The sequence below is a fragment of the Eretmochelys imbricata genome, chromosome 9, assembly GCF_965152235.1.
Source record: "Eretmochelys imbricata isolate rEreImb1 chromosome 9, rEreImb1.hap1, whole genome shotgun sequence".
Lineage (NCBI taxonomy): Eukaryota > Metazoa > Chordata > Testudines > Cheloniidae > Eretmochelys > Eretmochelys imbricata.
In genome coordinates, this window is record NC_135580.1 from 5,375,953 (window position 1) to 5,402,080 (window position 26,128).

Here is a 26,128-nt window from a genome sequence, read left to right on the forward strand (position 1 = left end):
CCCCAAGACCAGAGAACCCTCCAGAGGGAGGGAGATGGGAAGATCAGGGCAGCCGCAGTGCTGATCCATCCTCTGGCAATGGGGGACGGCTTCTTTAGTCCTCCCCTTAATAGAATTCACTTGGCATGAAAAGGAGCAGGGCTGGCACAAGCTGGGAAAGCAACATTCCTCCACCACCCCCTCCCCCAGTGGGGGAAAGCAGGGGGGCTCTTCCTATTCAAATCTCCTCATAGGAACGCAGGCAGGGTGCTGCGAACAGCAGCTGGAGGAGGTTACAATGCCCAGGCCAGCATGGAGCTAGGAGCCGAGGGAGGGGACAAGCTGACAACACAACACCACAGCAACGGACCAAGATGGGCTGACTGCAGCGGCATTTATGTGGGGTCTCTCTCTGCTCTGTACAGCAGGCAATCTGCACCCACGCTGGTTTTCACTGAGGGTCTGGCAGCGTCATTCCCAGCATGGGTACGCGTACTCCCACCGGCCTGATGGAGCTAGCATGCTAAAAATAGCAGTGTCACTCTGATCTGCACGGGCAGCCACCCCAGCCAAGATCCCAGGGACGTACTCTGGGTGGCTAGCCCCTTCCCGCAGAGCTCACACGCAGATGTCTGCCCAAGATGGAAAATGTACCTCCAGCGCCAGTGAACTCCAGCAAAGGCGTAGGAGACCTTATTCAGACGCGAATCCCCGGGGTATTAAACAATACCAGCCTACTGATATCCTGAACTGACAATCATTTAAAATGATTCATTTGTCCTCCTTCCGTGGAGAGATCACAAAGGGGAACATTTTCAAAAGCATCCAAAGTTCCATTTTCAAAAGTCACCTGCAGGACTTTCAGTGGGACTTGGGCATCTAAGCCTTTTGAAATTGGGAACCCAGGCTCCGAAGTCATTTCAGGTGCATTAGAAAACTTGACCCCAGTGCCTTTAGCAAACATAAATGAATTTAGCCTCCCCGTCCCACTGGGAGTCAGGAATTAGCTCCATTTTATGAGCGGGACGAAGAGTCACAGAGCGATTTACCCGAGATCAGAGGCAGAGCTAGAGCAGAACACAAGAGTCATCTCTCCTTTGCCACGACACCAACAACAAACCTCTCGGCGGTTAGGCAGCTGGTGGACTGAGATCACTCCCTCTGACATTGACCAGTATTGTTGCACTGTGGCCTTGGTCACCTCTCTCTGCCTGTATCCATCAGTATACTTAGGCTGTCAGCTCTGCGAGGCAGGGCGGGTCATTTCTGTTCTGTGTTTGTACCGCACCTTGCACAGTGGGGTCCTGGTCAAGGACTGGGGTGCCTATGTGCTACCACACTATGAATAAATAATAACAGTAATAATCACTTATATATGAAATAGAGCTGGCTGAACATATTCAGCTAAATGAAATTTCACTGAAATAGGCTGTTTCATCAAAGCTGAAATGTTTTGGAGAGACATATGGGTTCCAATGATCTTTTCATTAGAATGGTTTTGAGGTCCAATGCTCTTGGTTTATTTCTGAGCAGAGAGGGAGGGGACAAGTGCCATTCTGACCCAATTCCATTTCGCGAAAAATGTTCAAAGGATTTTGGTTTTGTTCTGATGCCTAATGAAAACAAATTTCGAAACCCCGGGAGTCGTTGTGAAATAGCATTGTCCTGTTGCTGACGGTTCTAATCATCTCTGTGCATACCACATAGGTCCCAGGAGTTTAGCATGCAAGAACACAGGCATGCTAATTCAGAGGAGAAAGACTGGAGACTGGGCTGGGGTGGTGGTGGGGTACTTGGTCCCATCTGATTATTTAAAAAATCTCCCTGCCCCTGTTCCTAATCTCTCTTTCAGATGTTCAAAGTGAATGCAATTCCACAGGCTCCTGATGCAGTTCAGTTACTTATCACACTTTGCTCAGCTGAGACATAAAACTAGGCTGGTCAGTTTCACTTCAGTTCCTAGTCAGTTTCACTTTCTGGATATCCTTCATAGGACAAAACCAGTTGTGACTGGGTCTCCAGCACTGCCGGGGAACGGACGTCCCAACAATCCCACAAACGCTTCTCAATTCCATTTTTAAAAATAAGCCTGTAGAAATGTTTGGGGTGGTTTGTTTTTTTTAACACAATCTAAATGCTGGGCCTCCCTCTCCTTGATGGCCTCCTCGAATTTGCTGATTGGAGTTCCCTTGTCGCCCTGTTACTCGGCCTGTTTACACGGTCACTGGCCATCTCCTGGGGTTCTGAAGAGGCTCCCAGAACTAAGTGCAGAGAAAGGTGAGGCTGGGGCTGTGGAGCTGGTCAGCATGGAGGCAGGAGATGGGCGGGGGGAACCTTCCAGAGGCAAACAGCTGTGAATAGAAATTGCACACCTGGGCTCTGAGTTAACCTTCACATTCTCTCCTCCACAGTCTGTCCTGATTCCCCACTCTCCCAAAGCAGACTCACCTCCCCTTTTCGCTGTTATGTGTAGCTGATATTACCAGGTCTTTTGGATGTCTCTTTCTGCCTGACCAGCTGGGTGAGGTAATATCTTTAGCGGGTCAACTGCTGTGGGTGAGAGAGACAAGCTTTCGCTCGGAAGACACGGAAATAACCCCTTGATTTCTGTCCAGGAATAGAACATACAGCAGTGTCCCTGACCTTGCATGTGTATGTCAAGCTGATGTCGCGTTATGTCGCTTCAATGTTGCGTCTTAGGGACAGAGGAATTACCACATTGCATCAGATCAATGGCCCAGCTAATGCTGTCCGTGAGAGTGGCCAGTACCAGCTGAGGTTTCAAACATCCATAAGGGACACTTATAGAACAACCTCGCATAGAGGAATCTTCTTCTTAACCCCAGGCAGCTGGCTTTTGCTGCAACGATATCATGAAAGATGCATGGCCATGATCTCTATGGGTGGGACAGCGAATGGGGGAAGTCTGCAGCATCCTTGCCAGCACAGGGCCTGGTAGGTGGTTAAGCAGAAGACTTCAGTCTTTAGGGATGTAAATCTGGCACCTTTCAATCTGGTGGCTCTTTGGCAACCATCGAGAAGGGAGTGTTGGTTTTTCTGTCTGCTTCTAAGTGAGTAGGTGCCTCCAGCATAAATGTGTAAGTGGCATCCGGATGTCAGGCTCCGCAGAGAGGTTAGAATCAAATGGCTTGTGGGGAGTGGGCTCTCTCTCCGTTCTCTGGTACACTAGCAGGGTTGGGGGTGAATGGAAGTTCATCCAAACGCTGTGCAGCTAAAGAGGAAGCTTCAGTCTTCAGCAGCGTCGATCTGACATTTCTCGCTAGCTCTTTATCAGCTAAAATGCAGATATATCTTTTTAAATAAAAATCATAACCCTCTGGAAACTATTTTTTTCATACCTCATGAGAGAGTCATTCCTCAGCTGTTCCTAAGCACTGGTAATTAAGACAACCTGCTGAACCATTTCAAGTGGTCACATGATAGATGGCACTTGACTCGCAGCCTAAGCTGCAGCAAACAGAATGTAAGTTAAATAGGAAGGGCGACTTTATGTAGCTGCAAGATGGGCCTGGGCAGTGGGGCAAGCTACCAAGAGCTGTTGCAAAGATGCCAGCGTTGAAGTGCTTCCAAGCTCATCTGGTCTTCATCACTTGGAGATGCCTTACTCAACGTTCAACTGCACGTTACTGGGTTCAGCGGTGTTTACTTACCCAGCCGGGGAGAAAAATTGTCTTCACTACAGAAATTACTGGGTGAAGTCCTGTGGCTTGTGCTGTGTAGGGGGCGTCTCACTGGCTGATCATGGTGGGACCTTTGGGTCTTAGTGTCTATTAAATGGGTGGTTTAGGAAGAAATCTAACTTGACATAATACAGGATTGGCTAGAGACCTCACTGGAAGCTCTTCCACACCAAGTCAGTCTCCTCGTTGATGCCTTTGGTGCCCTGAGCCCTTTCCTATGAGTAGAGTGTCAATTGTGAATACCGTGCACCACGCTGGCTGAGCAGCTGAGCAGACTGGTGCGTCTCCAGCCATGCCTTGTGTTAACGGAGTCTTTCTTTGGCTTTTAATAGGTTGAGGCTGAAGACCAAGTCTTGGCAACTTTCTGTGGCAGGGAGACGACAGACACAGAGCAGGCCCCCGGGCAGCAGGTGGTCTTGTCTCCAAGTTCTTACATGGGCCTCACGTTCAGATCCGACTTCTCCAATGAGGAGCGCTTCACTGGCTTTGACGCCCATTACACAGCAGTGGGTAAGTAGCTCCTTTGCAGTGAAGTAGCAGGTACACTATGATACTGCTACAAACCTATAGCCCCTTAGGACTCCAAGGCTCTGAGGATGATGCAGAACTTCATGGCTCAAGAGGGGTAGAGTTCAGATCCTTCTGCTCCAAACGCACAGGCCCCTGCTTCTTGAACAAAGAGAATTTCCATCAGCTGTTAGCAGTGCAGGGCCTATGGTCACCGTGGAAAGTGCTGAGTATTAGCAGAGCCGGGGGTGACTTCCACTGAAGCTCAAGCAATCCCAAAGGAGTGCTTGGCAAATTGAGACATTTTCAGGGGGGCACAGAAGGATGTGTGATGCCCACTGCCATGACATGTTAGCACACAGCAGAGGCTGCCCAAACTGCAGTCTGCAGGGCACTTGCTGGTGGCATGTGGAGAGTTGGCTGGGCACATGGTGCTGGTTTCTCTTCCCTGTTCCCAGCCACTGAATTGCATCAAAGACCGTTAAAGACACTCACATTTTTTCCTAGTGTTGCTTTCAATGAGAACACTTTCTGTAGAGATGTTACGGCATTGTGAATGGCAGGTGAGGTGGTCTGGGAGTTTGCCAATGAGAGGAGAGGTGTCCAGGAGACAATCTCTGTATTAAGATGTAGTGCACACTATGAACAAGCTTGAGATCCCCTGCTGGACAGCATGCAAGTCCTCTCTCCTCCCACCCTGGCTCTCCATCATTCTCTTTTATTTATCCTCTTCTGATTTAGTCTTGACCCCTGCAGTGGCAAAGTCTGTTGCGTGCACCATGGGCTGGGTAATAACATGAGAGGACTTCATGTTTCTAAACCTAAACTGGCTCTTTATTAGGAGAACTATTTACAGAGATGCTCCAACTGCAGCTAGCATTCCAGCCACGTGCACACAGACTGACTTGCTGGTGTCTCTTTCTAACTCTTCCCCCACTGCAACCTCTACTCCTCCCTCCAAGTTCCAGGCAGGTTGCCACAGAGTAACTGCAGATTGTCAGGTCGGTGTCTGTCACTCCCCAAAGTGCCCCCAGATTCTGGGAATCGGGGCTTCAGGCTGATATACCAGCCCAGCTCCTACACTCCAAGACTGGCCCAGCATCACCTTTCCCTCTCATACTCAAAGGAATCCCCAGTGAGATTATCCTGCCCTCAGCCCTCAATTTTGGGGACCAGGCTTCAGACCCCTTAATCTACCCTTGCATCTCAGCTGCCATTTTGGTGAGGTGGAGAGGACTTTTAAGGGAAACCGTTCCATCTACCATTTATTGCTGCTTTGAGGGATTCTTACACCAGGGTGACATCATGCAGTTACTCCAGAATGATGCCAGTGTAGCTGAGAACAGAATCTGGCCCTAAGTGTTTAGAAGGCAACACAAAATGATCTGAGCACTGGGAGACGGAGGGAACAGACTAAGCATGACCCTTGTAACGCACAGAAAACACAGCCCTAGGGCCCCGGTCCCAGCAGTCGAATTCCTGCCCTGCGGGGGCACTCCATTGATAGACAGTGAGTTGCTATTGCAAACAAAACCCTCGCTTGCTGCTGGACGGTTGGGTGTGTCAGGCTGTAGGATCATAACTCTACGCCCCCCACCCCCTACGCAGTGGGGCAGGTGTACCGATTGCCATGGCAGGCCAGCTCCTCCTTTTCTCACACCAGTCAGCCCCGTGTTAACCCATCATGGGATGGTCAGATGTGGGCTTTTGCTTCAGCCCATTACGGATGAGCCATGAAATATGGACCAAAACTTCGTCGCCATTTGGTCCGAGTGCATCCTAGCTCCTCCTTGTTGCCTGTGTCTAAACGCCCCCTCAGGAGCAGTGCCGGGAGGAGTGGGGGGTGCTCCTGTCTTGATGCCTGTCTTTCTAAGGCTCTGCTCAACTCTTGTTCCCCTGCAGATGTGGACGAATGCCTGGAAAAGAGCGATGAGGAGCTGGCCTGCGACCACAACTGCCACAATTACATCGGGGGGTACTACTGCTCCTGCCGATTTGGCTACATCCTGCACTCTGACAACAGGACCTGCAAAGGTACGGCCCAGCTCCGGGCTCTGCCAGAGACATCAGGCAGCTGGGACAGATCATGCCGCGCTCTCTGCCACACTTGGATCTTTAGCCCTTAGGGCAAATCTGCCCTCCCTGGCCTGTGTCTGCTTTCCCTGCCCACCCCCCAGCTGGGACTTGGGGAGCACGCCGGCCATGCACTCTCTGCTCAGAGTGCCCAAGTGGGTGCGGTCGGCCACTGTGGCAGTGTGGCCGGTTCACCTCTGCTCTTGGCTTGTGCGACACCAAAATAAAGACTGACCTTGGCCCAAAGAATGCATTAGGCCTGGCCGGTGCAGATTCCTGCACCGGAAGGTCTCAGCATGCTTGTTCTGAGCACATCTGTAAGGGGGCTCCCTGCACCCGAGCAGCCTGCGGGGGGCTATGGCAGGGAAGGGCCAGTGGATCCACAATGACACAGATCCACCAGCCAATCCCCCCGGGCATGGGTGAGGGTCGGAGCAGCAATGGGGGCTGTAACAGCTGAGCAGCCTGGGGATGGAGATGTCCTTCCCCGGATCCCAGTGGATCTCCCCTGCGGCCAGCACTTGTCCTCTCAGCAGCGTTGGGCCCGATTCCCCTCTGGCTCACACCAGCATAACTCCACTGGCATCGGTGGCCCCACTCCTGGTGGGTGCGGGTGTGCGTGAGATCAGGATCCGGTCCAGAGGTTCCCTGTCAGCTCGGTCAGGTGGAGGTGTTCTGAGGGGAGATTGCCCAGGGCTAGGAATAGGAGACAACGCAGGGACAGCAGGCCAGACTTTAACCCTGGGCTCCTTCCGGGACCCAGGGTCTAGCCCGGAGAGGCCGGTTGCTCAGGGTTCCCGTGTGCCTTTCAGTGGAGTGCAGCAGCAACCTCTTCACCCAGAGAAGTGGGGTGATCACCAGCGCCGACTTCCCCAGCCCCTATCCCAAGAGCTCCGACTGCCTGTACCGCATCGAGTTGGAGGAAGGCTTCCTCATCAGCCTGCAGTTCGAAGACAGCTTCGACATTGAGGACCACCCGGAGGTGTCCTGCCCCTACGATTACATCAAGGTGAGCTGGCTGGGCTGGCCCCAGCTCTGGGAGATCTCTGGGCATGACTCCCCCCACGTTACCTCAACTCCTAGCTCATCGGACCACCCGCGACCCAGGCCCAAGTGAGTACAGCCAGTGGGAGCAGAGCCTGCTTACAGCAGGGCTGAATATTTACAGCAGCTCCGCTCCGGACAGCTCCAGCTGAATTTAAGCCCTGCCTGCAAAACTAAAAGCCCACCACTGAAGATTTGCTCAGGTTTTACTCAGGCAAACTTCCTCATGCCATTCCGAGTACGAACAGAGCCCCAGCTCACCCCCTATTTGCAGCACCCCCTGCTAGTCCAGCACTGGTGCCCTCCTTGCACCCCTTGCTTTGCCAGTGCACCCCATTCCTGAGCTATCACGTAGCACCATGGCTGGGTCAGTCCTGAGCATCTCATGGCGATCCCAGCTTGTGTGTGACCTTGAGAAGCCTTTGAGATTTGGGCAAACATTCATTGGAGACCAGTGAGAGGTGCCCCTCCTTGTCCCCCTCCCCCAAAGCATTTCACAGAGGGTCTAAGACATATTTATATTCGCAAGGCCTCAGGGCATAGAGAGACCCACGCGCCAGCCTCAGGGTGTAGTGATACCCACGCACCAGCCTCAGTGCGTAGTGAGCCCCCAGTGGATCCTAACTCTCTGCACCATCTCCTCTTGTTGCTCTGGCAGATTAAAGCTGGTCGGAAGGAGTTTGGCCCTTTCTGTGGGGAAAAATCCCCAGGACGTCTTGAAACCCAAAGCAATAGCGTTCAGATCCTGTTCCACAGCGACAGCTCAGGAGAGAACCAAGGGTGGAAGTTATCCTACACAGCAATCGGTAACTGCTCTGGCTTCTTCCCTTCACCGTGCACAGGGGGCTGGACCCTGCACATAGACACCAAGGCTCCACCTGGTCTAGAATCCTGTCTCTGACAATGGCCAAGGCCAGAGACTTCAGGCAAGAGATGGGATAGATTTTGCATAATTAATTTAACTGAGCAATCCTGTTCTTTGGACGGGGACTTCTCCCTGAGCATGGCTGTGCCCTCAAACATGGGGACAGGGATCTCCCATGATCCTCACTAGTCAAGGTCACTGCACATGCTACTGCTATTCAGACTAGCATCACCCCCTCTTTTTTGGACCTTACCAAGCTCTTTATTTAACTCACTAACATCCTGTGGCAGCGAGTTCCACAGGTTAACTCTACAGGCTAAATGGGCTGCCTTTTTAGTTTCACAGCGTGCCCTCCCTTAATAATGCTGCTCTGTGCCATTGCCACAGCGGTCCTGAGCCAGGCCTGGGTAACAGTTTGAAGCCTGTGTGCAGCCTGCCCGGCAGCGCAGCCCGGACTGGCACGCAGCAGCCTGCTGGCCTGTAGGTGTAACCCGTCCACATTCCGCGCAGCACTCTGTCCCCCAGGCCCGCAGAAACAGGTGGCGGCAGCCTGGGCTAATACAGCTAGGTAGTGGTCTGAGCTTAGGAGAGGCTTATGCTTTTGGATCCAGAGGTTGCCAGGGTCAGTTTCTGCTACTGGCACCCCACCCAGGGGCGCAGCCTTGCACGGGGTGGCCCCCTGGGGGACCTGACCTTGGGTGTGTCTCTGAGGGGTTGCAAAGGCAGCAGCTCTGCTAGGCTAGCGGCGGGGAAGTGTTTGCTGGGCAGCGCCGAAGCCTGTCTCGCTGCACAGCTCCCGCTGGGGAATTCCCTGCTCCCTGCACTCCGGGACTCAGGCTTTCTCCAACACCAGCTCTTCCCCAGCCTTCACCCCCCACCCTAACCCTCCTCTTCTGCACGGTGCTGCCCAGGAGAGGTCACTGAGCCCATCCTAATCAGTGCTTGTGTCACGCCACCCCACAGCTGGGTTCCTTGCTTCCCCCATTGGCTTGCCCTGACCTCCCAGCTGGATGGATCAGTCACAGCCTGGTGCCCGGTGGGCCAATCACATTGCCGGCACAGCACAGCACGCCAGCTCACCCCGGGCATCAGCTTAGCTACAGGGGCGACCTCACTGACCGACCGACCTCGCTATCAAATATTTTTGCCACTTGGAAACCACCTTGATGTACCTGCCACTCACAGCAGCAGTGCCAGGCCTGAGGCCACTGGGAGGAACAGGATGTCTATGCTAAGTGTGCAGTCATCGGTCCTCGTTTCATCCAAAATACACAGCTATGTTCGAAAATAGCCAGGCCAGTAAGCAGGCAAGACACCTCGGGGGGGATTCCAAAGGCAACCCCATAGGAAGCAACAGTCTCTGTGCCCCCCGTGACATGCCCCTCTGCCTGCAGGTCTGGCCCAGTGAGAATTGGTGGGAACTATTACCCTAATAAACAGCTGTGGGCCCTGGAATTCGGAGCACCCTCCATTTGTTGGGGCGCCACCCTCACACACCCTCGCCAGTCGGTCAGCATGGTCTTTCTTTGTTCCCCTCTCCCCCCTCAAAGGGAACCCGTGTCCACTGGTGCAGCCGCCAATCAACGGGAAAATCGAGCCCTCGCAGGCCAAGTACACTTTTAAGGACCAGGTGGTCATCAGCTGCAACACCGGCTACAACGTGCTAAAGGTACCAGAGCCACTGGCTTTGATGTGAGCGTTCGGGGCGCTGGGCCAGATTCTCTCCTCTCCTCCACCAGAGGAAACCTGGGGCCACTGGGGGGCACTCCACCTGTCTGGCATTCGAGCCAGAGGCATGTCCGTATTTAAGGACGCCTACAATGTTCTATGGTAATGAGCCAAAGCACAGGAGGTCAGGCTAGATGATCGGATGGTCCCTTCAGCCCTAAACGCTCTGAAACTATCCCGGGATGGGCATCGCTGCCAAAGGAGGCTGCAGCCGTGCTCTGGAGAAATTAATCAAACAAAAGCTCATCCAACTCTCCCGGAGCAAGAACTATCCACAAGGGCTCGATACACTTAGAGCCACAAACTAGCCACTAAAGAAGTGGGAGGAGAGAGAATACAGCATGTCCCCCAACCACCAGCTAAACCTCTCGCCCACGCCAGCAAACTAACTACTTGCAAATAAGCCAGACGCGAGGCTTGGCGTCTCCCCAAGAGACGGAGGCACCTGGGGTGCTGCTCTGTCTGTGATTTCCTGCTACGCTCTCCCAAGCCAAGCAGGGCTGGTCCTTTGGTAGGTGACCTTCACGGAGTAGCTGGTAACTGAAGAAAATGCTGATGAATCAGTAGGTGGAACTCTTACCTCTGAATCAGTACTGAGCCATCCTCGGCTCTACCTACCCCATCCCTGAGGCTTCATAAAATGACCTCTCTCTTTATATAATCCATCTCTAGCATCACTCCTATGTCCCAGTACACTAATACCCTATGATAGGCTGCTCCATCCTCCTGGCTAGGTTCTAATACTGCGCCCACTGCCGTCATATTTGGAAAGAAACACATTTGTTTTCTAATTTTCTTTCAAACTCAATAAACAGAGGAGTTCTTAATGAAGAGGAAACTCTCTTTGTTACTGGCTTGCCCAGTGAGCAACGTCTCTTTACGGTGGATAGCTGGCCCAGTCAGGCCATTGGGAAGATGAGTCTTTGCAGTGGGAGGGGGAGGTCCTTTGGCTGCATGGATAATGGTTTTCGCTTGTCCCTTCTGCCCAGGATAACGTGGAGAGCGACTCCTTCCAGATCGAGTGTCTGAAGGACGGAACATGGAGCAACAAGATCCCCATCTGCAAAAGTAAGAAACCCTCCCCCCGACCACTGAACGGTATATGGAACTACTATGCCAGGCTCACAGAGTGCAATCCGCTGCTCAGAGGCACCTCACCAGCCAGGGTGGCTATTAATTATACCTCTGCAAAACCAGGTTGGCTCTTTCTCCTAAACGGAAGAGGGTTTGTGCCCAATGCCACAGGTTGGCTGTTTATTTTTTTCCTTGAGTGACTTACTAATGTAATTGGATTTCCAAGCTGTTTGACCTTCTCACGTCTCAGACGGCCAAGCAAGCCCTAGCCTGGCTCATCTGAGAAAATCTTCAGCCAGTCATTAAGGGCCTGATCCAATGCCCGTTGACATCTGTAGGAAGGCTCCAGTTAACTTTGCTGGGAGCTGGATCAAGCCCAAAAGCTACTAGCAATGGGTGGGGGGATATGGAAAGGTTCAGGTACCGATTAAGACCTTCTCAGAACTTCTTTCATCCACAAAATCTGGGTCACGCTCTCAGCAGACAGTCTTTGTTGTGATCATTCCGCTCCTTCACTTCTACTCACTGCTGCAGGGAGCCAGCTGCCGAGTTCTGGTGTGAATCTGGACTTGTCCAAGTCTGGGGGATGTCTGGAGCTGGGCGGATGGATGTGGTTACTCTGCCCATTATAGACATAAGGACCGTTTGTAAAATCTGAATACAGATCTGAATTTCTTGCCAGTTTTGGGGGTGTCCAAAACCAGGGCTTTGGTGTGGTCCTGTCTCTACCCAGAACGAGGCAATGCAGAGACAAATCAAACAAATTAGAAAAGTTGGCCAAATATTTTTTGCAAACCTCAAAAAAAAAAAGTTCCCTTTGAAAGAATGTGTGAAGACTCAGACCACATCTACGCTACAGACTTTGGTCGACACAAGTTGCGTCGGTGTACAGTGCCGAAGTTAGTACATCGCCTGTGCACATGCATCCTGGCTGCTTGCACACAAGGGAGAGCTGGTAAGGTGCTCACCAAGCTGGGGTCAGCGCCGTTCAAAGAAGTAGTTTTACTTCATCACCATCGTGGGGCGCTTATGTCAGCCAGAGACAAATTTGAGTGGAGACTCTTGCACAAATAGGTCCGCACAAGGCGACTTATGTCAACCTAACTTTGCAGTGTAGACCAGGCCTCAGATCACTTCTGTGTCTTCTGACCCAGTTCCCCTGTCTCTGAAATCAAGCTAATGAAATGCACTATTTACACCTTCATCACAATCAATTTTTTCTTGCAAGCCACTGACTTCTTTTCTCCAGCATGCACAGCTATGGCTCTCATCACTAATGTCTGCCTTTTGAATTAGCTTCCTGGTGTCCATGTCAGGAACGTATAGATTGCTTAAACCCAAATGTCCCTGCTCTCATGTCATCCACAGTTGGATCTTACAGAACAGGAATAGCTGCATCCCAGGGTTTGAGAACGCTGGGTGGTACCAGGCTGGCAGTCCAGGCTCACTCTTGTGCTGCAGTTGAAGCTAGAAAGGAACGGTAACGTTCCTCCGAATGATCAGCTGTGTGAAATGTTCAAGATTAAAAAATTAATGCCAGGGTAAGGAGCCTTTGACCTCAAGGTCATCGGTTCTGATCCAGCCCAGGTCAGAAGTAACCGAAAGGCATTATCATCTGACAGTGGCCAGTGTTAAATGAACTGGCAGAGTCCACCCCAGTGGCATACAGTGGCATATTTAGGCAGGCGCGCAGTTCTACACTTGTATGCAAAATGGTGTCCTCCATGCAGCACGACCTTGCACCTACGGCGCACGCGAGGTTATGCTGTGCGGAGAACGCCTTTTTCTTCTAGCATCCTCTGTGCACACTTGGGGAGCAGACAGGAGTGCACAGCCAGTCCTGGGGCATGCGTTGCACATGCAGAGGGCACACCACTGGTCCCCCACCCAGTTCCTAGCATAGAAGTGTGTGCATTAAGAAAAACACCACCCAAATAGGCAGTAGCTAGCACCCTAATGTTGGCAGTGTCAGCATGGAGAGTGAACTCCCCTCTGTCCCCTCTAGGTGGTCTGTCAGGGGCCTGGTCCCCCTGCAGCTCCCCTTTGGGGTGCACCAGGGTCACGTCCTCTCTTGGGCTCTCATCGTCCAGGTCGTGGATGTTAACATCACCGGCCCAAAGACGGAAACCCAGCCCTCCGGCTGAGCTCCTCTGGAGTTCACCCCCACCGAGGTTACAGGCAGAGAGAAAAAATGAAACAAACAAGTCCCAGACGAGCCCCCAGCCTCTCTTCCTTCAGGCAGTCTTGGGCTGGCCACAATCTATCTCAATGTCCTCTGCTCGGCCACCAGAAAGGGTCTTGAGGTGATTGTTTATAGCCTGGCTCTCCTCTCATGGGGCCTGGACACTCTGTGGTCATGGGAGCAGCCCCTGCCTTCCATCAGGCCTCTCCTTGGGAGCTGGAGACTTGAGGTCTGTCCTCGCCCCAGAGTAGCCTCCTGCTGAGCTCTCACACCACTCCTGACAGGCCATGCAGGTATGTCCGGGCAGGGTGGGGTGAGCCCATAACCACTTCACCATCCCTTCCAGTCTGATACAGGGTTTGCACACCCCATCACACCGGCCCGGTCAGCGTGGAGGCACATGGGGCAGTGTGGGGGAAGCATGCACCAAGCTGGAGTTGATCTGTGACAAAGGGAGGACTTCAGCCTCCAGGGCAGTACATTCAGAACCGTCCAGTTTAACACCTCTACGAAAACGAAGTACCGGTCCTCAAACACTGACAGTTTCCTGTATGCTCCAATGCATTGAACTTGCTGCCACCTATCCCAGAGCAGAGCAGAGCAGAGGGAAGGGTGGGGGAAGTCAGCCGGTCTCCCTCACTTGGCAACGACCACCCAGGACGTCTTGAAGAGTTCTGTAAAAGGAGATAAGGGGTTACCTTTCCTGCCATTTCACAATGTTCTACTCACACTGAGAGCAATGGCAGCCTGGCCTGAAAACCTTGTGGGACTCTTTGAACCTTGACCCTTAGCCCCTATCACCATCTATCGACCAAGCACACACTTGAGGACAGAACATAAGAATGGCCACACTGGGTCAGACCAAAGGTCCATCTAGCCCAGTATCCTGTCTGCCGACATTGGCCAGTGCCAGGTGCCCCAGAGGGAGTGAACCTAACAGGTAATGATCAAGTGATCTCTCTCCTGCCATCCATTCCCAGCTTCTGGCGAACAGAGGCTAGGGACACCATCCCTGCCCATCCTGGCTAATAGCCATTGATGGACGTATCATCCATGAATTTATCTAGTTCTTTTTTGAACCCTGTTATAGTCTTGGCCTTCAAAACATCCTCTGGCAAAGAGTTCCACAGGTTGACTGTGCATTGTGTGAAGAAACACTCTGGTGGCTGACCAGAGGACCGAGGTAGGTTTTGTTGGTTATGGATGGAGGAGCTTCAGAAGGCTCTGGGAAGTAGTGCAGCTCAAAGAAGGCTCCTGCATTTTGAAGGTTGACCTGAGCTTTTTTGCTTCAAAATCACAGTTGCAATCTTGTGGGTGTGGACTCTGTCCTAAGCTTTCCAGTACATCCAGCCTGTGGCTAGGCTGGGCGTGCTGGGATGATTTAGTTGGGGATTGGTCCTGCTTTGAGCAGGGGTTGGACTAGATGACCTCCTGAGGTCCCTTCCAACCCTGATATCCTATGATGCTATGATGTCCACTTCTGATCCCATACAAGCCCAGGAAGCTCACTCCCAGCCTTTGAACTTTGGTGGACCTCGGACCTGGATCCTGATTCAATCTTTGGAGTCTTGGGACCCCTTCAGCTGATAAATCCAAACACCCATGTGAAATAATGGATCCAAATCCTGTGGCTTGGACCCTTCCGTAGCCGTGAGGAAACATTGCCTGTCCCCCATCTACTCTCTCTCCACACACCCATGTATATCCAGGATAGGCTCCTATGATTCCACTCTCTTGCTAATCCACGCAGTTGCTCTGAGCTACAGATGCACATTTTGGATCTCATTCCTCTCTTGTGTTGGTGACGCGTGGGACCGGGGACAGCGATGAGGACCCAGAAGTGCTGCTGGCTGGAGTTTTCCTGATCCACAACCTCCCCTTGCAAATATCATTGCGGGCAGGATCTTTATTTGAAAATAGAATCCTAGACTATCAGGGCTGGAAGGGACCTCAGGAGGTCATCTAGTCCAACCCCCTGCTCAAAGCAGGACCAATCCCCAATTTTTGCCCCGGATCCCTAAATGGCCCCCTCAAGGATTGAACTCACAACCCCGAGTTTAGCAGGCCAATGCTCAAACCCCTGAGCTACCCCTCCCCCTAATACAACAGGCACCTACAGAGCCCGCTGCACAGTGGTGTTTGTAAGGGTACATTTTGGTTTGCAAATCTCGCTGAGGCTGGAAAGCGTGACGCTGCGAGAATTGCTAACTATTGTCATATCTTACTACATTGCCTTTGAAGCACGTGGCACAATTATTACAATTATTACTGGAAAATACAGAGGAATCCTCCTAATTCAATCAAACCTTGAGGTTCCAATTGCCCCATTCCTATACCAGTCTCCCACAGATTTCACTGGAGTTCTGCTTGCACGGAGACTGAATAAAAACTAGAACTGGTTGGGGGGTTTTCCTCACAGACTGTTTTCCCCACCAGCTTTTGGACCAAAGAGAAATTGTCATCCAAATCTTGTTGAGGTTTCGTTGAAAAATTGAAAACACCCCCCCGCCCCCAACTGACAGTTTTGGCTGTCAAAAAATGGGGGGAGGGGCTGTTGTCAATTAAAATCCCTCCAAAGAAATAATCGATGAAAAAGTTGCACAAAAATGAAAGTTCCCCCCCCCCCAGAACATTTGGCGGTAAATACATAGATTTTGGAATGAGCGCTAATAAACATTGATGGGGGAACTGACTTGGGCCTGGTGAGGCAAGTTTCATTGTATCAGGAGCCAGCCACGCTGGTGCGGGCTGCATCCCACTGGAGAATTGAGCACAGTGAGGCCAAGGAGGACGCGTGAAATGAGAAAGCCCACTGAAGCAACAGAGGACAGTTACTCCGCTAAGGCAGGTTTCCCCTTAAGCGGGTTCCATTGCACTGCAGTGCCTATCGACCTTTAATAGAGATGGATCCCTGTGCAGCGCCCAGTCAGTGTGTATAACCCAAGCTGCCTTTCACGCTTGCTGAATTGCTACCGGGTAGCATTAACTATTTCTGGTGTTATTGGGCTGTGTTTCCTGCATGAACTTTCTCTGCTCGGCCACTGATTCTGCTTTCTCTCTCTCTGCTTTCCTCTTCCCCCTTTCTCCTCTGCTTTCGGTGCAGCTGCAGAAACAACCGACCACAGGCCAGAGAGAGGAGCTGAGCTGGACCAAGCAACAGCATGAGCCTGGGTGCCATCAAGCCGCACCCCTTAGAGTGGCCAGTGTCTCTGAGACGTGTCAGGGAGTCATTAGGGCTCCAGCGGGGCATCCCCACCCCCGTCACCCTTCCTGATCTGTATGGGACACAATGGAATCCATCGCCGCTGTAGGTATGGTGCCGTGCTCTGTTAACCCTTCCTGCCCGGCACACGCTTAACTCCCACTGGGTCTCCGGACAGGGAAAGAAAAACAAAACTGAAACGAATTCAAACGCTCAGGCCCCCGCCGGAAAAACAAATAACCCTCTAGGCTGCTGAGAGACATAACACAGGCCAGGGAGCTTGCATCCTGGCGGTCTTCATGGACAGGGCCTCTCCTCCCACTCCATCCCAGCCCTGCGCCCCACTACAATGAAAGTCGTTCTGCACAGGTTGGCAGCCTCGTCTGTGCTTGTTTTGTTCGGTTGGTTTAATTTAACTCTTTGCTGCCTGGTCTCTCTGGGTAAATCTGGGGATCTGTTCCAGTGTAATGAATAAGAAACGTTCCTCCCTCTAGCTAAATAGCATGGGGCAAAAAAAGCCAGGCTAGGCCAGCATGTTCCAGTGCACTTCAACCCCCCACCCCCAGCTCTTTGGGACTAAAAGGTGCTTTCAAGATAAATCCACAAGGAAGCAATCTGTGATCACAAGTCTCTTTAAGCTGCTTTTGCCTGCCCAAAGCCCTGACACGACTGGATGCCTCATGGCTCCATGTTGAGGGCTCCATCTCCTTGCCACCCATCCCAGATCTAGCAGAGACCTCCAGGGCCAGAGAGCACCGGCTGGAAGGAATTGTGGCAAGGGCTGCTATCATGCTCTTGGGGACAGAAAGGGGAAAAAAACCAGAGCAAGCCAGGGAAAGGAGCAGAGAAGCAAGGGAAGGGCTAGGTGGTCGTGACAGTGCATGGGCAGGGGAAGTGATGGGCTGCGGTGGGAATGAGTGGAGAGAGTGGATGAAGATGGGCTCTTGAGAGCTATGGGACCACATACACAGAGCCAGCCAAAGTCCATTGAAGTTGCTGGAAATCTTGGCTCAGGCCCATAGAGAGCAGGGCTTGGGGAGGAGGAACGCTGGGCTCAGGCAGGAGCCAGACCTTGCAGAAGGAGAGAGATCAGAGTGGGGGCTCCCAGGGCCGGACGCTGAAACAGTCTGAGAGTCAGCAGCACCCAAAAAGCAGCAGAGGGGAGGAGCTCGCAGCTGACGCAGAGAGGGGGAAAGAAAGAGAGGGGCCGGCGAGGAGAAGGCCAGGCCTGGCAGGGGGTGGGCAGCTGCAAATGGGGACTGGAGGCGTCGAGCACAGTGCAGCAGGGCCCTGAAATAAAACATGGGCGAAGAGAAGGGCCGGCCTGAGGCAGAGAGGGGCCGGGCGGTGGAGAGAGGAGTGGGGCTAGCAGCCACGAGGGAGATACTGAGCGTGAGGCTGTGGAGGCAGAGAGGGAGGAGCTGACCCAGAACAGGAAGAGAGGATCTAGCAGTGTGGAGATGCTGGTACCCAGGACGAGCGAACGCTGGGGACCCAAGAGCAGGGAGTGGCTGCAGCACCAGGCCCAGCTGAGAGCGGGGGCCAGGGGCCAGTGTCAGAAAATGGGGCCTGAGGAGGGACCTCCGTCACCAGGGGACACAGTCCTGTGTCCCATCCAGACCCAGGCAAGGCACCGGAGAGTGGGGCTCCTCCCTCCAGTCCCAGCAGGGTGAATCACGTGGTAGCTTAAATGCAAACGGACACGGGTTTGTGGTTCATTCTCTGAGCAGCTTGGACTGAATCCGTTCATAAAGCCCTGGAGGGCAGGGGACACGTGCCGGACGGCCCTGAGGTCTCCCAGAGCATGACATCATCTGCTCCTCAGCGTAGGTCTGCACTGCAGCTGGGAGGGTGCTCCCCAGCGCACGGAGACGGGCCACGCTAGCTCTGCTCCAGCTTGTGCGCTTAAAAAGAGCCGTGTAGCCGGGGGTAGCACTGGCCATGCCCACGACTAGCTGCCTCAGTACAAACCCGCCCAGTGCACGAGCTCCAGCAGCCAGTGGTGCAGCCTGGTCTGGATGGAAGGAATTACAGGCAGAGATCAGCTACAGGTGGGCTGTTTGCAGTCAGTGGCTAACCCACATCCCCAAGCACTGTGTGTCTTCTCCCCAGGTCGGAGCATTGCCGGGAGAAAACAAGGATCTGGAGTGGGGGCGGGAGAAGTGAAAGGAGGGCAAATGGACGGAAGGACTTGCAGTCCGGGTCTGAGTGGGACAAGGTACCCACACAATGCAGGGTCACTGTGGCAGGCACTGACTGGCCCCCGTGCCTTCAATCTCAGCAAAGAGGCCAAAGTTTGGATGGGCCGTGGGAGTATAAACTTAAGGTGGTCCCTTCGGGGCAGGGTCCAAGGACACTGGTGGGGTAACAGGGGGAAGCCAGCCCTCTCGTTGCCCATGCTGGACCTGTCCAGTCTCCAGGGCTGTCTCTCTGGTGCCTGCCAGTACTAGACTTGATTTTTTCATCACCAACACCAGCTGCTGCTGTAAAGACTGTGTCCCACCCCACCCCACCCCACCCCGAAAGCACGGAGCAGGGGAAGGTATTGCTAGAACTATTTGTACGTTCCCTGGAAGGAGCTGGGTGACCATTAGAAAGATGCGGTTTGGCAGGATAAAGCATAACATTTTAACAGTGAGAGTAACTAACCCCTGGAACCATTTGCCAAGAGTCGTGGGGGGATTCTCCATCACTGGCCATTTTTAAATCACATCTGGGTGTTTTTTCTAAAAGCTCTGCTCTAGGAATTACGCTGGGGCAGTTCTCTGGCCTGTGTCAGACAGGAGGTTGAACTAGAGGGAAGATCACAACTGTCCCTTCTGCTTTGGAATCTGTGAATCTATGATAGGACAAGCGTCTGGTGCATCAGCGATGCTGGCGTGAACGCAGTCCCTGGGAAGCAGTAGGAGCATGTTCACCCCAGTCTTCCCAGTGCCCACTTTTCCTGACGGCACATCAATCCTTGCTGGTCCTCCTGTCCTCTCAAGAACATGCAGCTGGCAGAAGACACTCAAACACAAATTAGCACCAATGAACCCTGGCAAATTTTGGCTTGATCAGCAATTTTATCAGGCGACTCCTCCTGAAGTTTTGCAAATGTTTCCATCTCTCTGGTGTCGTGGCCCATGCCATGGCCTTCCTTCCCTCTACTGTAGCTTCCCTTCATCTGCCCCACATGGGAGGACCAGCAGATCCATCTTCTCTTCCCTGCTGTGGGGACCAGCAGCAGTAGACCCCCATGGAAAGAAAGCTACAGAATTCATAACTACCTTTGCCCCAGGCCACATTCACTGTCCTGGTCAAATCTATCTGTGAGAGCCCCACATACCTGGACATACCTGCTGTGGCCCCATCCCCTTTGCTCTGTTCCCAGGACTCTGCATCTGCTAGGTTGCTGAAAGAATGTTAGGAACCATTAGGAAAGAGATCGATAATAGGACAGAAAATATCATAATGCTACTGTATAAACCCATGGAACATCCACACCTTAAATATTGCGTGCAGTTCTGGTCAACCCAATCTCAAAAGAGATATAATAGAATTAGAAAAAATACAGTGAAGGGAAACACAAATGATTAAGGGTATGGAACAGCTTCTGTATGAGGAGAGATTAAAGAGACTGGGACTGTTTAGCTAAGAAAAGAGACGACTAAGGGGATATGATAGAGGTCTATAAAAGCATGACTGGTGTGGAGAAATTGAATAAGGAAGTGTTACTTACCCCTTCACATAACTTAAGAACCAAGGGTCACCTAATGAAATTAACAAGCAGCAGGTTTAAAACAAGCATAAGGAAGTATCCTTCACACAATGTCCAGTCAGCCTGTGGAACTCATTGCCAGGGGATGTTGTGACCAAAAGTATTAGTGGGTTCAAAAAAGAATTGATAAGCTCATGGAGGATAGGTCCATTAATGGCTATTAGTCAAGACAGTCAGGGATGGAACCTTATGCTCCGAGTGTCCCTAAAGCTCTGACTGCCAGAAGGTGGGATTGGACGGCCGGGGATGGCTCACTCAATAAATTGTTCTGTTCTGCTCATTTCCTCTGAAGCACCTGGCACTGGACACTGTCAGAAGACAGGATACTGGGCTAGATGGACCTTTGGTCTGACCAGCATGGTTGTTCTTAGGTTCCTGGGGGCTACACTGTGACATAAACCTCAGTAATATTTAAGGCCTGGAATCAGCATTATTGTGAAGCCTCAGAGAGCTCCCCAAAGGGGTAGTGCCAGGCGAGTGAAAAGGGGTCTTTGCATGACTGAGAATCAGGACCCTGGAGTTTAACTTCACTCCATACTGCCCCAGCACCACCTCCCTGCAAAGACAGGCCTGAGGCAAACCCTCTCTGTACAAGTCATAAGGCGCGACATTTTCCATCCATAATCCAGTGCAAATTCTCTTCATAACACAGGCACCTTGGAAGGCCAGGAATCAGGTCAGGTCATCCTTATGAAGAGTAGAAACGGCCACTGGGTCACAGGTTGTACCGACGCTCTCATCCAGTGGCAGCAGAGGGTGGGAGCGGGCATTGTGAGGGGTGAGCAGAGGAGAAGTAGATCCTGCCTGTAGAGTCTGCAGGTTTCAACGCCCTGAGAAGGCCACATCCTCAGCCCATTGCTGCCAGCACCACTACGCACCGCCCATTGTTCACGAGGAAGGCCTGTGACCCGGCCCATCTCTGGCAGCTTAAAGACCTTGCTAACTGGAGGCCTTTTCCCCACAGCGGGCAGCATGAGACTGAAAGGCGGAGGAAGATCATGATGATGGAGCAGAAGAAGCTGCCGCCACCTCTGGAAGACCATTGTCTCTCCATTCCTGACCCTCCCCTTTTGCTGTCCATCTCAAGAGACCACAGTCTCTCTCCAACTGCAAACCCACCCTCAACGATTCATAACCAAGTCTGCTTGGGTGCCACTCAACTCTTGTGCAGTGTTTTGAAGCAAAGGCTCAGAGATTGGTGCATCTGAGTGTGCACAGGCCTGGAAGTACCGGCAGTCGAAGGCAGAGGCCCTGGAAATGGCATGACAGCATTACCGTCATGCCCAGTGCTAATAACTTGTGGAGGGCATTGATTGATACACGCTGGTAACTCCATAATGTTGTGCATACAGACACCTGAATGGCCAGGGCTGTCTGGGTTAGGGCTTTAGGGCTTTCCAGTCACAAAGAGCATAATCTGTAGTCTCAGCCCAGATGGCTTTGACATCCAGCAGTGCCCCGAGCAAAGGCAGAGCGGAGGAAGAAGGCAGAGTGTGTGTCTGTCTGGAGAGGGATGTTCGGACAATACCATCCTACCCCTCTTTGTCTGGTAATTCTTTTCCAAGAGGCTCATTGCTCACCTGTAACTCAGAGCCTCTACCGAAAATCAATCGTGTGGAAGACTGAGCCAGTGCTCATTTCTGCCTGGGCCCTCGGCTCCCCTAGGCAGGTACCCGAGGCTCACCAGATAAAAGAGCTCTGATCTTAGTGACCTCACCACGGTTCTCGTAGCCAGTTTGGCAGTAGCCTGTGAAAGTTCTGTTCTGTGCAGCTTAGTAACTACAGGCTGTTCTCTGTGTGTACAGGGCCTAGTGCAATAAGAACATAAGAACGGCCAGACTGGGTCAGACCAAAGGTCCACCCAGCCCAGTATCCTGTCTACCGACAGTGGCCAGTGCCACGTGCCCCAGAGGGAGTGAACCTAACAGGTAGTGATCAAGTGATCTCTCTCCTGCCATCCATCTCCACCCTCTGACAAACAGAGGCTAGGGACACCATTCCTTACTTATCCTGGCTAATAGCCATTAATGGACTTAACCTCCATGAATTTATCCAGTTCTCTTTTAAACCCCGTTATAGTCCTAGCCTTCCTAACCTCCTCAGGCAAGGAGTTCCACAGGTTGACTGTGCGCTGAGTGAAAAAGAACTTCCTTTTATTTGTTTTAAACCTGCTGCCCATTAATTTCATTTGGTGGCCCCTAGTTCTTATGGGAACAAGTAAATAACTTTTCCTTATTCACTTTCTCCACAGCACTCATGATTTTATAGACCTCTATCCTATCCCCCCTTAGGCTCCTCTTTTCCAAGCTGAAAAGTCCTAGCCTCTTTAATCTCTCCTCAGATGGGACCCGTTCCAAACCCCTAATCATTTTAGTTGCCCTTTTCTGAACCTTTTCTAATGCCAGTATATCTTTTTTGAGATGATGCGGCCCTGGTTCATGACTAGGGTTCCCAGGTGATACCGTAATACACATAATAATAATTAACAACAACAGCATACGTTTCCCATGGGATTTCTTATAACACCCCGGAGTTACTGCTTCTGGTCAGCAGGTCACCACAGACGTTGATTAGCCCCAGAGTCATGACAGCAGCCTCCGTTTCCAATCCAAATGTGTTGCCACTTTAAAACATGACAAAGCCCCAGCCAGGAAGCTGCAAGAAAATAAAACGGCAGGGGAGGAAGTTTTGAAGTGATGCAGGGTTTGTCCGGTTTTACCATGAAGATCCATTTTTCCCCTATGACGTCAGTTGCGTGACTCAGCACTCCCGCCATCAAAAATGTAGCCCGTCGGCTGATTATTATTTATACAGTGCCAACAATGCGCTATGCAGCTCAGAGACAAATATGACGTCCTTGTCCAGAAGAACGGGCAGTCTTCTCAATTTGTAGAAGAATTTGCAGGGCTTGTCTTAACCTGCGTGTTAGCTCAAGGTATAACTTGAGTGTTGCCGCTACCCTGACTCCATCCACACACACAAATCTCTAGCTTAAGTTAAGTGGGGCTTTAAACCAGAGCTAGCTGACACATTTCAGGGGTGGTGGGAGCTCAAATCTTACTGCTGCTCCATCGAATGATGCAGTAGGCATGGGACTACAGCCGGTGTTAACACAACTCCTCAGCGGCTGACCCAATAGCACTGTGTCGCTCCAGTGTTCTTTTGCAGCGTGGCCGCTCTCACTCACCCTAAGCTAGCTCATAACTTCAGTGTGGTAACCGGCGCTAACGGTTGCAATGGAGACAAAACCTAAGTCTCTGATCCTTCAAACACTTCCTAGCTGGTGTGGTGCTTGCTAGGGGAATAGTTCTGTTGGTTTCCGGTAGCGTTTGCAGGGCTGAGCTCTAGACAAAGTGAGGGATGGGGAACAACAAAAGCCCACGTTTAAGCAAAAGCATCAATCCAAGCAGCCATGTGAGTCAATGGACAGAGCACTGGCCTGGGATCCAGGACACGTGGGTTCTCTTCCTGTCTCTGACCCGGCTTACTGAATGACTTTGTACCAGGTGTTTCCTGCCTCTCTTCACCTCCCCCCAAGTCTGTCCATCTTCTATTCAGATTGTAAGCTCATCGGGGCAGGCAGCGTCTCTCACCCTGTGCTTGTACAGTGCCAAGCACAATGCAGGCTAAGGTGGCAGTAGGTGCTGCTGAAATAATAAATAGCCCATTGAGAGGATCTGAATTCACAGCACACCCTGCTTACTGCACCAAGTTGCCAGAGAATCTTTAAAGATCAAGTGGCCTTTTTCACAGGCTGTCTGTCCTATGAAAAAGGCAGTTGTAAGGGTTAGTATGAGCAGGGCCTGCCCTTTGAACGCCTCACCCCTGTGTTTATATCATTAGTTTGCTCTTGTGCTGGCTGTTACGTTCCTAGGGCTGCATTGCGCCTTCTAGTGATTAATTTGCTGCCTGACAATTCTAGGTATTTGTCTACCAGCAACTGTGTAGCCGGATAAAGCTCCTGACGTGTTTATCATGGGATCCCCCCTTGTCTGGGCCCGGCTGGTCATGATTACACCAATGCCTGCCTTTCCCAGGCTCTGATGGGAATGAACACTCACCAGGAAGCAAGGCAAAGTGTAATAACTGAGTGTCTAAAAGCTGGTCAAATCTTTTGAGAACCCAACCCCAGCCCAGGTTCCCCATACAGTACTCAGTCCAGCAATGGCATGAACCCTTCGCACTCCATTCCCAGAGTTCCCGTGAAGCCATCAGAACCGCTTTGACATGCGTATCTGACCGGATAGCTCCTACTCACCTGTGCAGTATTCATTCCCTAACCAATAATATCGAGGGATTTTATGGTAACAAATCCATAGCTGCCTAGTGATTTTGGTTACAATGCACACCACAATGGCTCAGACTTTCACAGCAACAGCAGGGCTAGAACTCACATTCTCCTCATCCCAAAGGCCAGGCCCTACCACTGGAGCCAAAAGAGAATCTCCCTTAGCTATCAGCAGTATAATGCCTATGACACACAGCTGAGCAATCCTGGTTCCATTCAGTGCAACACAAAGGTGAACATACACACTGGCTGGTTCATTGCATCAGTGACCTGGACTGGATTTGGTAAGACAGAGTCATCTCTGCTCACAGACTGACTGGAGTTACGGTTTATCACAGGAAACCATTGTCCTGCATAGGGATGGAGTAGGCAGACTCACAAAGGGAAGAGTTGGTTTGGGGCATAGTACAAGGCATTGCGTGGTGAGGCTAAAGCGTGAAATCACGGCCTGTTGAAATCAATGCCAAAACTCCCATTGACTTCGACAGGGCCAGGACTTCAATGGGGAAGGAAGGAGCGAGTCCAGTGGGAAAGGGCTGAGAGGGCCCGCTGGAAGGAAAGAGAAAGACGAGGAACTAAAGACAGATATACTTCTCCTCAGTGCCTGAAGGGTTAAAACCATCTCACGCGCACGCATCCCCAGCTGCTGCCGACCTAGCTCTGGGGGAGCTGATATACAAACCCCTTTCAAACTCCCCCAGCCCTAGAGCCATACCCGACAGAGGCAGCGGACAGAGCCTGCTAAGGCGGGATATGTACATATGCTACTAAAATCTCCTTTCCTCGTGGACTTTTAGTTGCGGACTGCAAAGTGCCGGTGGAGCTGGAACATGGGTCCGTCACCTTCGCCACAAGGAACAATCTCACCACGTACCGGTCAGGGGTCCGGTACTCCTGCCGGCGACCCTACTATCAGATGGCCCCAAATATCACCGGTGAGGCCATCCGCCGCTGGGGAAGGGGCTGTGGCCACGCAAATGGGGGTGGGGCTCTGAACAGGGAGAGCGTGCGGCATGCTCTTTGCTGGGCTAGTCGACGTGCAGTAGGCTAGTGTTAATAATAAGCATATATCTGCAAAGATTGTGCAAATAATAACCTAGTGGGTATCTAAGTATCTATTACATATATTGGGCATAAGCTTTCGTGAGTAAAAAACCCCACTTCATCAGATGCATGGAGTGAAAATTACAGATACAGGCATAAATATACTGACACATGGAGAAGGGAGTCACCTCACAAGTGGGGAACCAGTGCTGACAAGGCCAATTCAGTCAGGGTGGATGTGGTCCCGTCCCAATAATTGATGAGGCGGTGTCGAGACCAAGAGAGGGAAAATTGCAGGGAAAACCTCCCTGGACATTCAAAAACAGATTTAAAAGTAGCCATCCTCAACAAAAAAAACCTTCCAAAACAGACTTCAAAGAGAAACTGCAGAGCTACAATTCATTTGCAAACTTGACACCATTAATCTGGGCTTGAATAGGGACTGGGAGAGGCGGGCTCACTACAGAAGCAATTTTCCCTCTTTTGGTCTTGACACCTCCTCATCAATTATTGGGAGGGGACCACATCCACCCGGACGGAATTGGCCTTGTCAGCACTGGTTCTCCACTTGTGAGGCGACTCCCCTCTCTTCATGTGCCAGTATATAGTTATGCCTGTATCTGTAATGTTCATTCCATGCATCTGAAGAAGTGGATTTTTTTTACCCACAAAAGCTTATGC

General features: G+C 51.7%; 1 protein-coding gene across 2 annotated transcripts in view; it reads left to right on the forward strand.

Annotated features, from left to right (window-relative positions):
- MASP1 (MBL associated serine protease 1) overlaps positions 1–26,128 on the forward strand; it is a 66,300-nt gene that overhangs the window by 12,671 nt on the left and 27,501 nt on the right. For both annotated transcript variants that reach the window (XM_077826290.1, XM_077826291.1), the window contains exons 2-8: positions 4,013–4,190; positions 6,090–6,221; positions 7,073–7,269; positions 7,963–8,110; positions 9,720–9,838; positions 10,887–10,965; positions 25,201–25,338. In XM_077826290.1, coding sequence (XP_077682416.1) covers positions 4,013–4,190; positions 6,090–6,221; positions 7,073–7,269; positions 7,963–8,110; positions 9,720–9,838; positions 10,887–10,965; positions 25,201–25,338 — 991 coding nt within the window. The remainder of the gene's footprint in view (positions 1–4,012; positions 4,191–6,089; positions 6,222–7,072; positions 7,270–7,962; positions 8,111–9,719; positions 9,839–10,886; positions 10,966–25,200; positions 25,339–26,128) is intronic.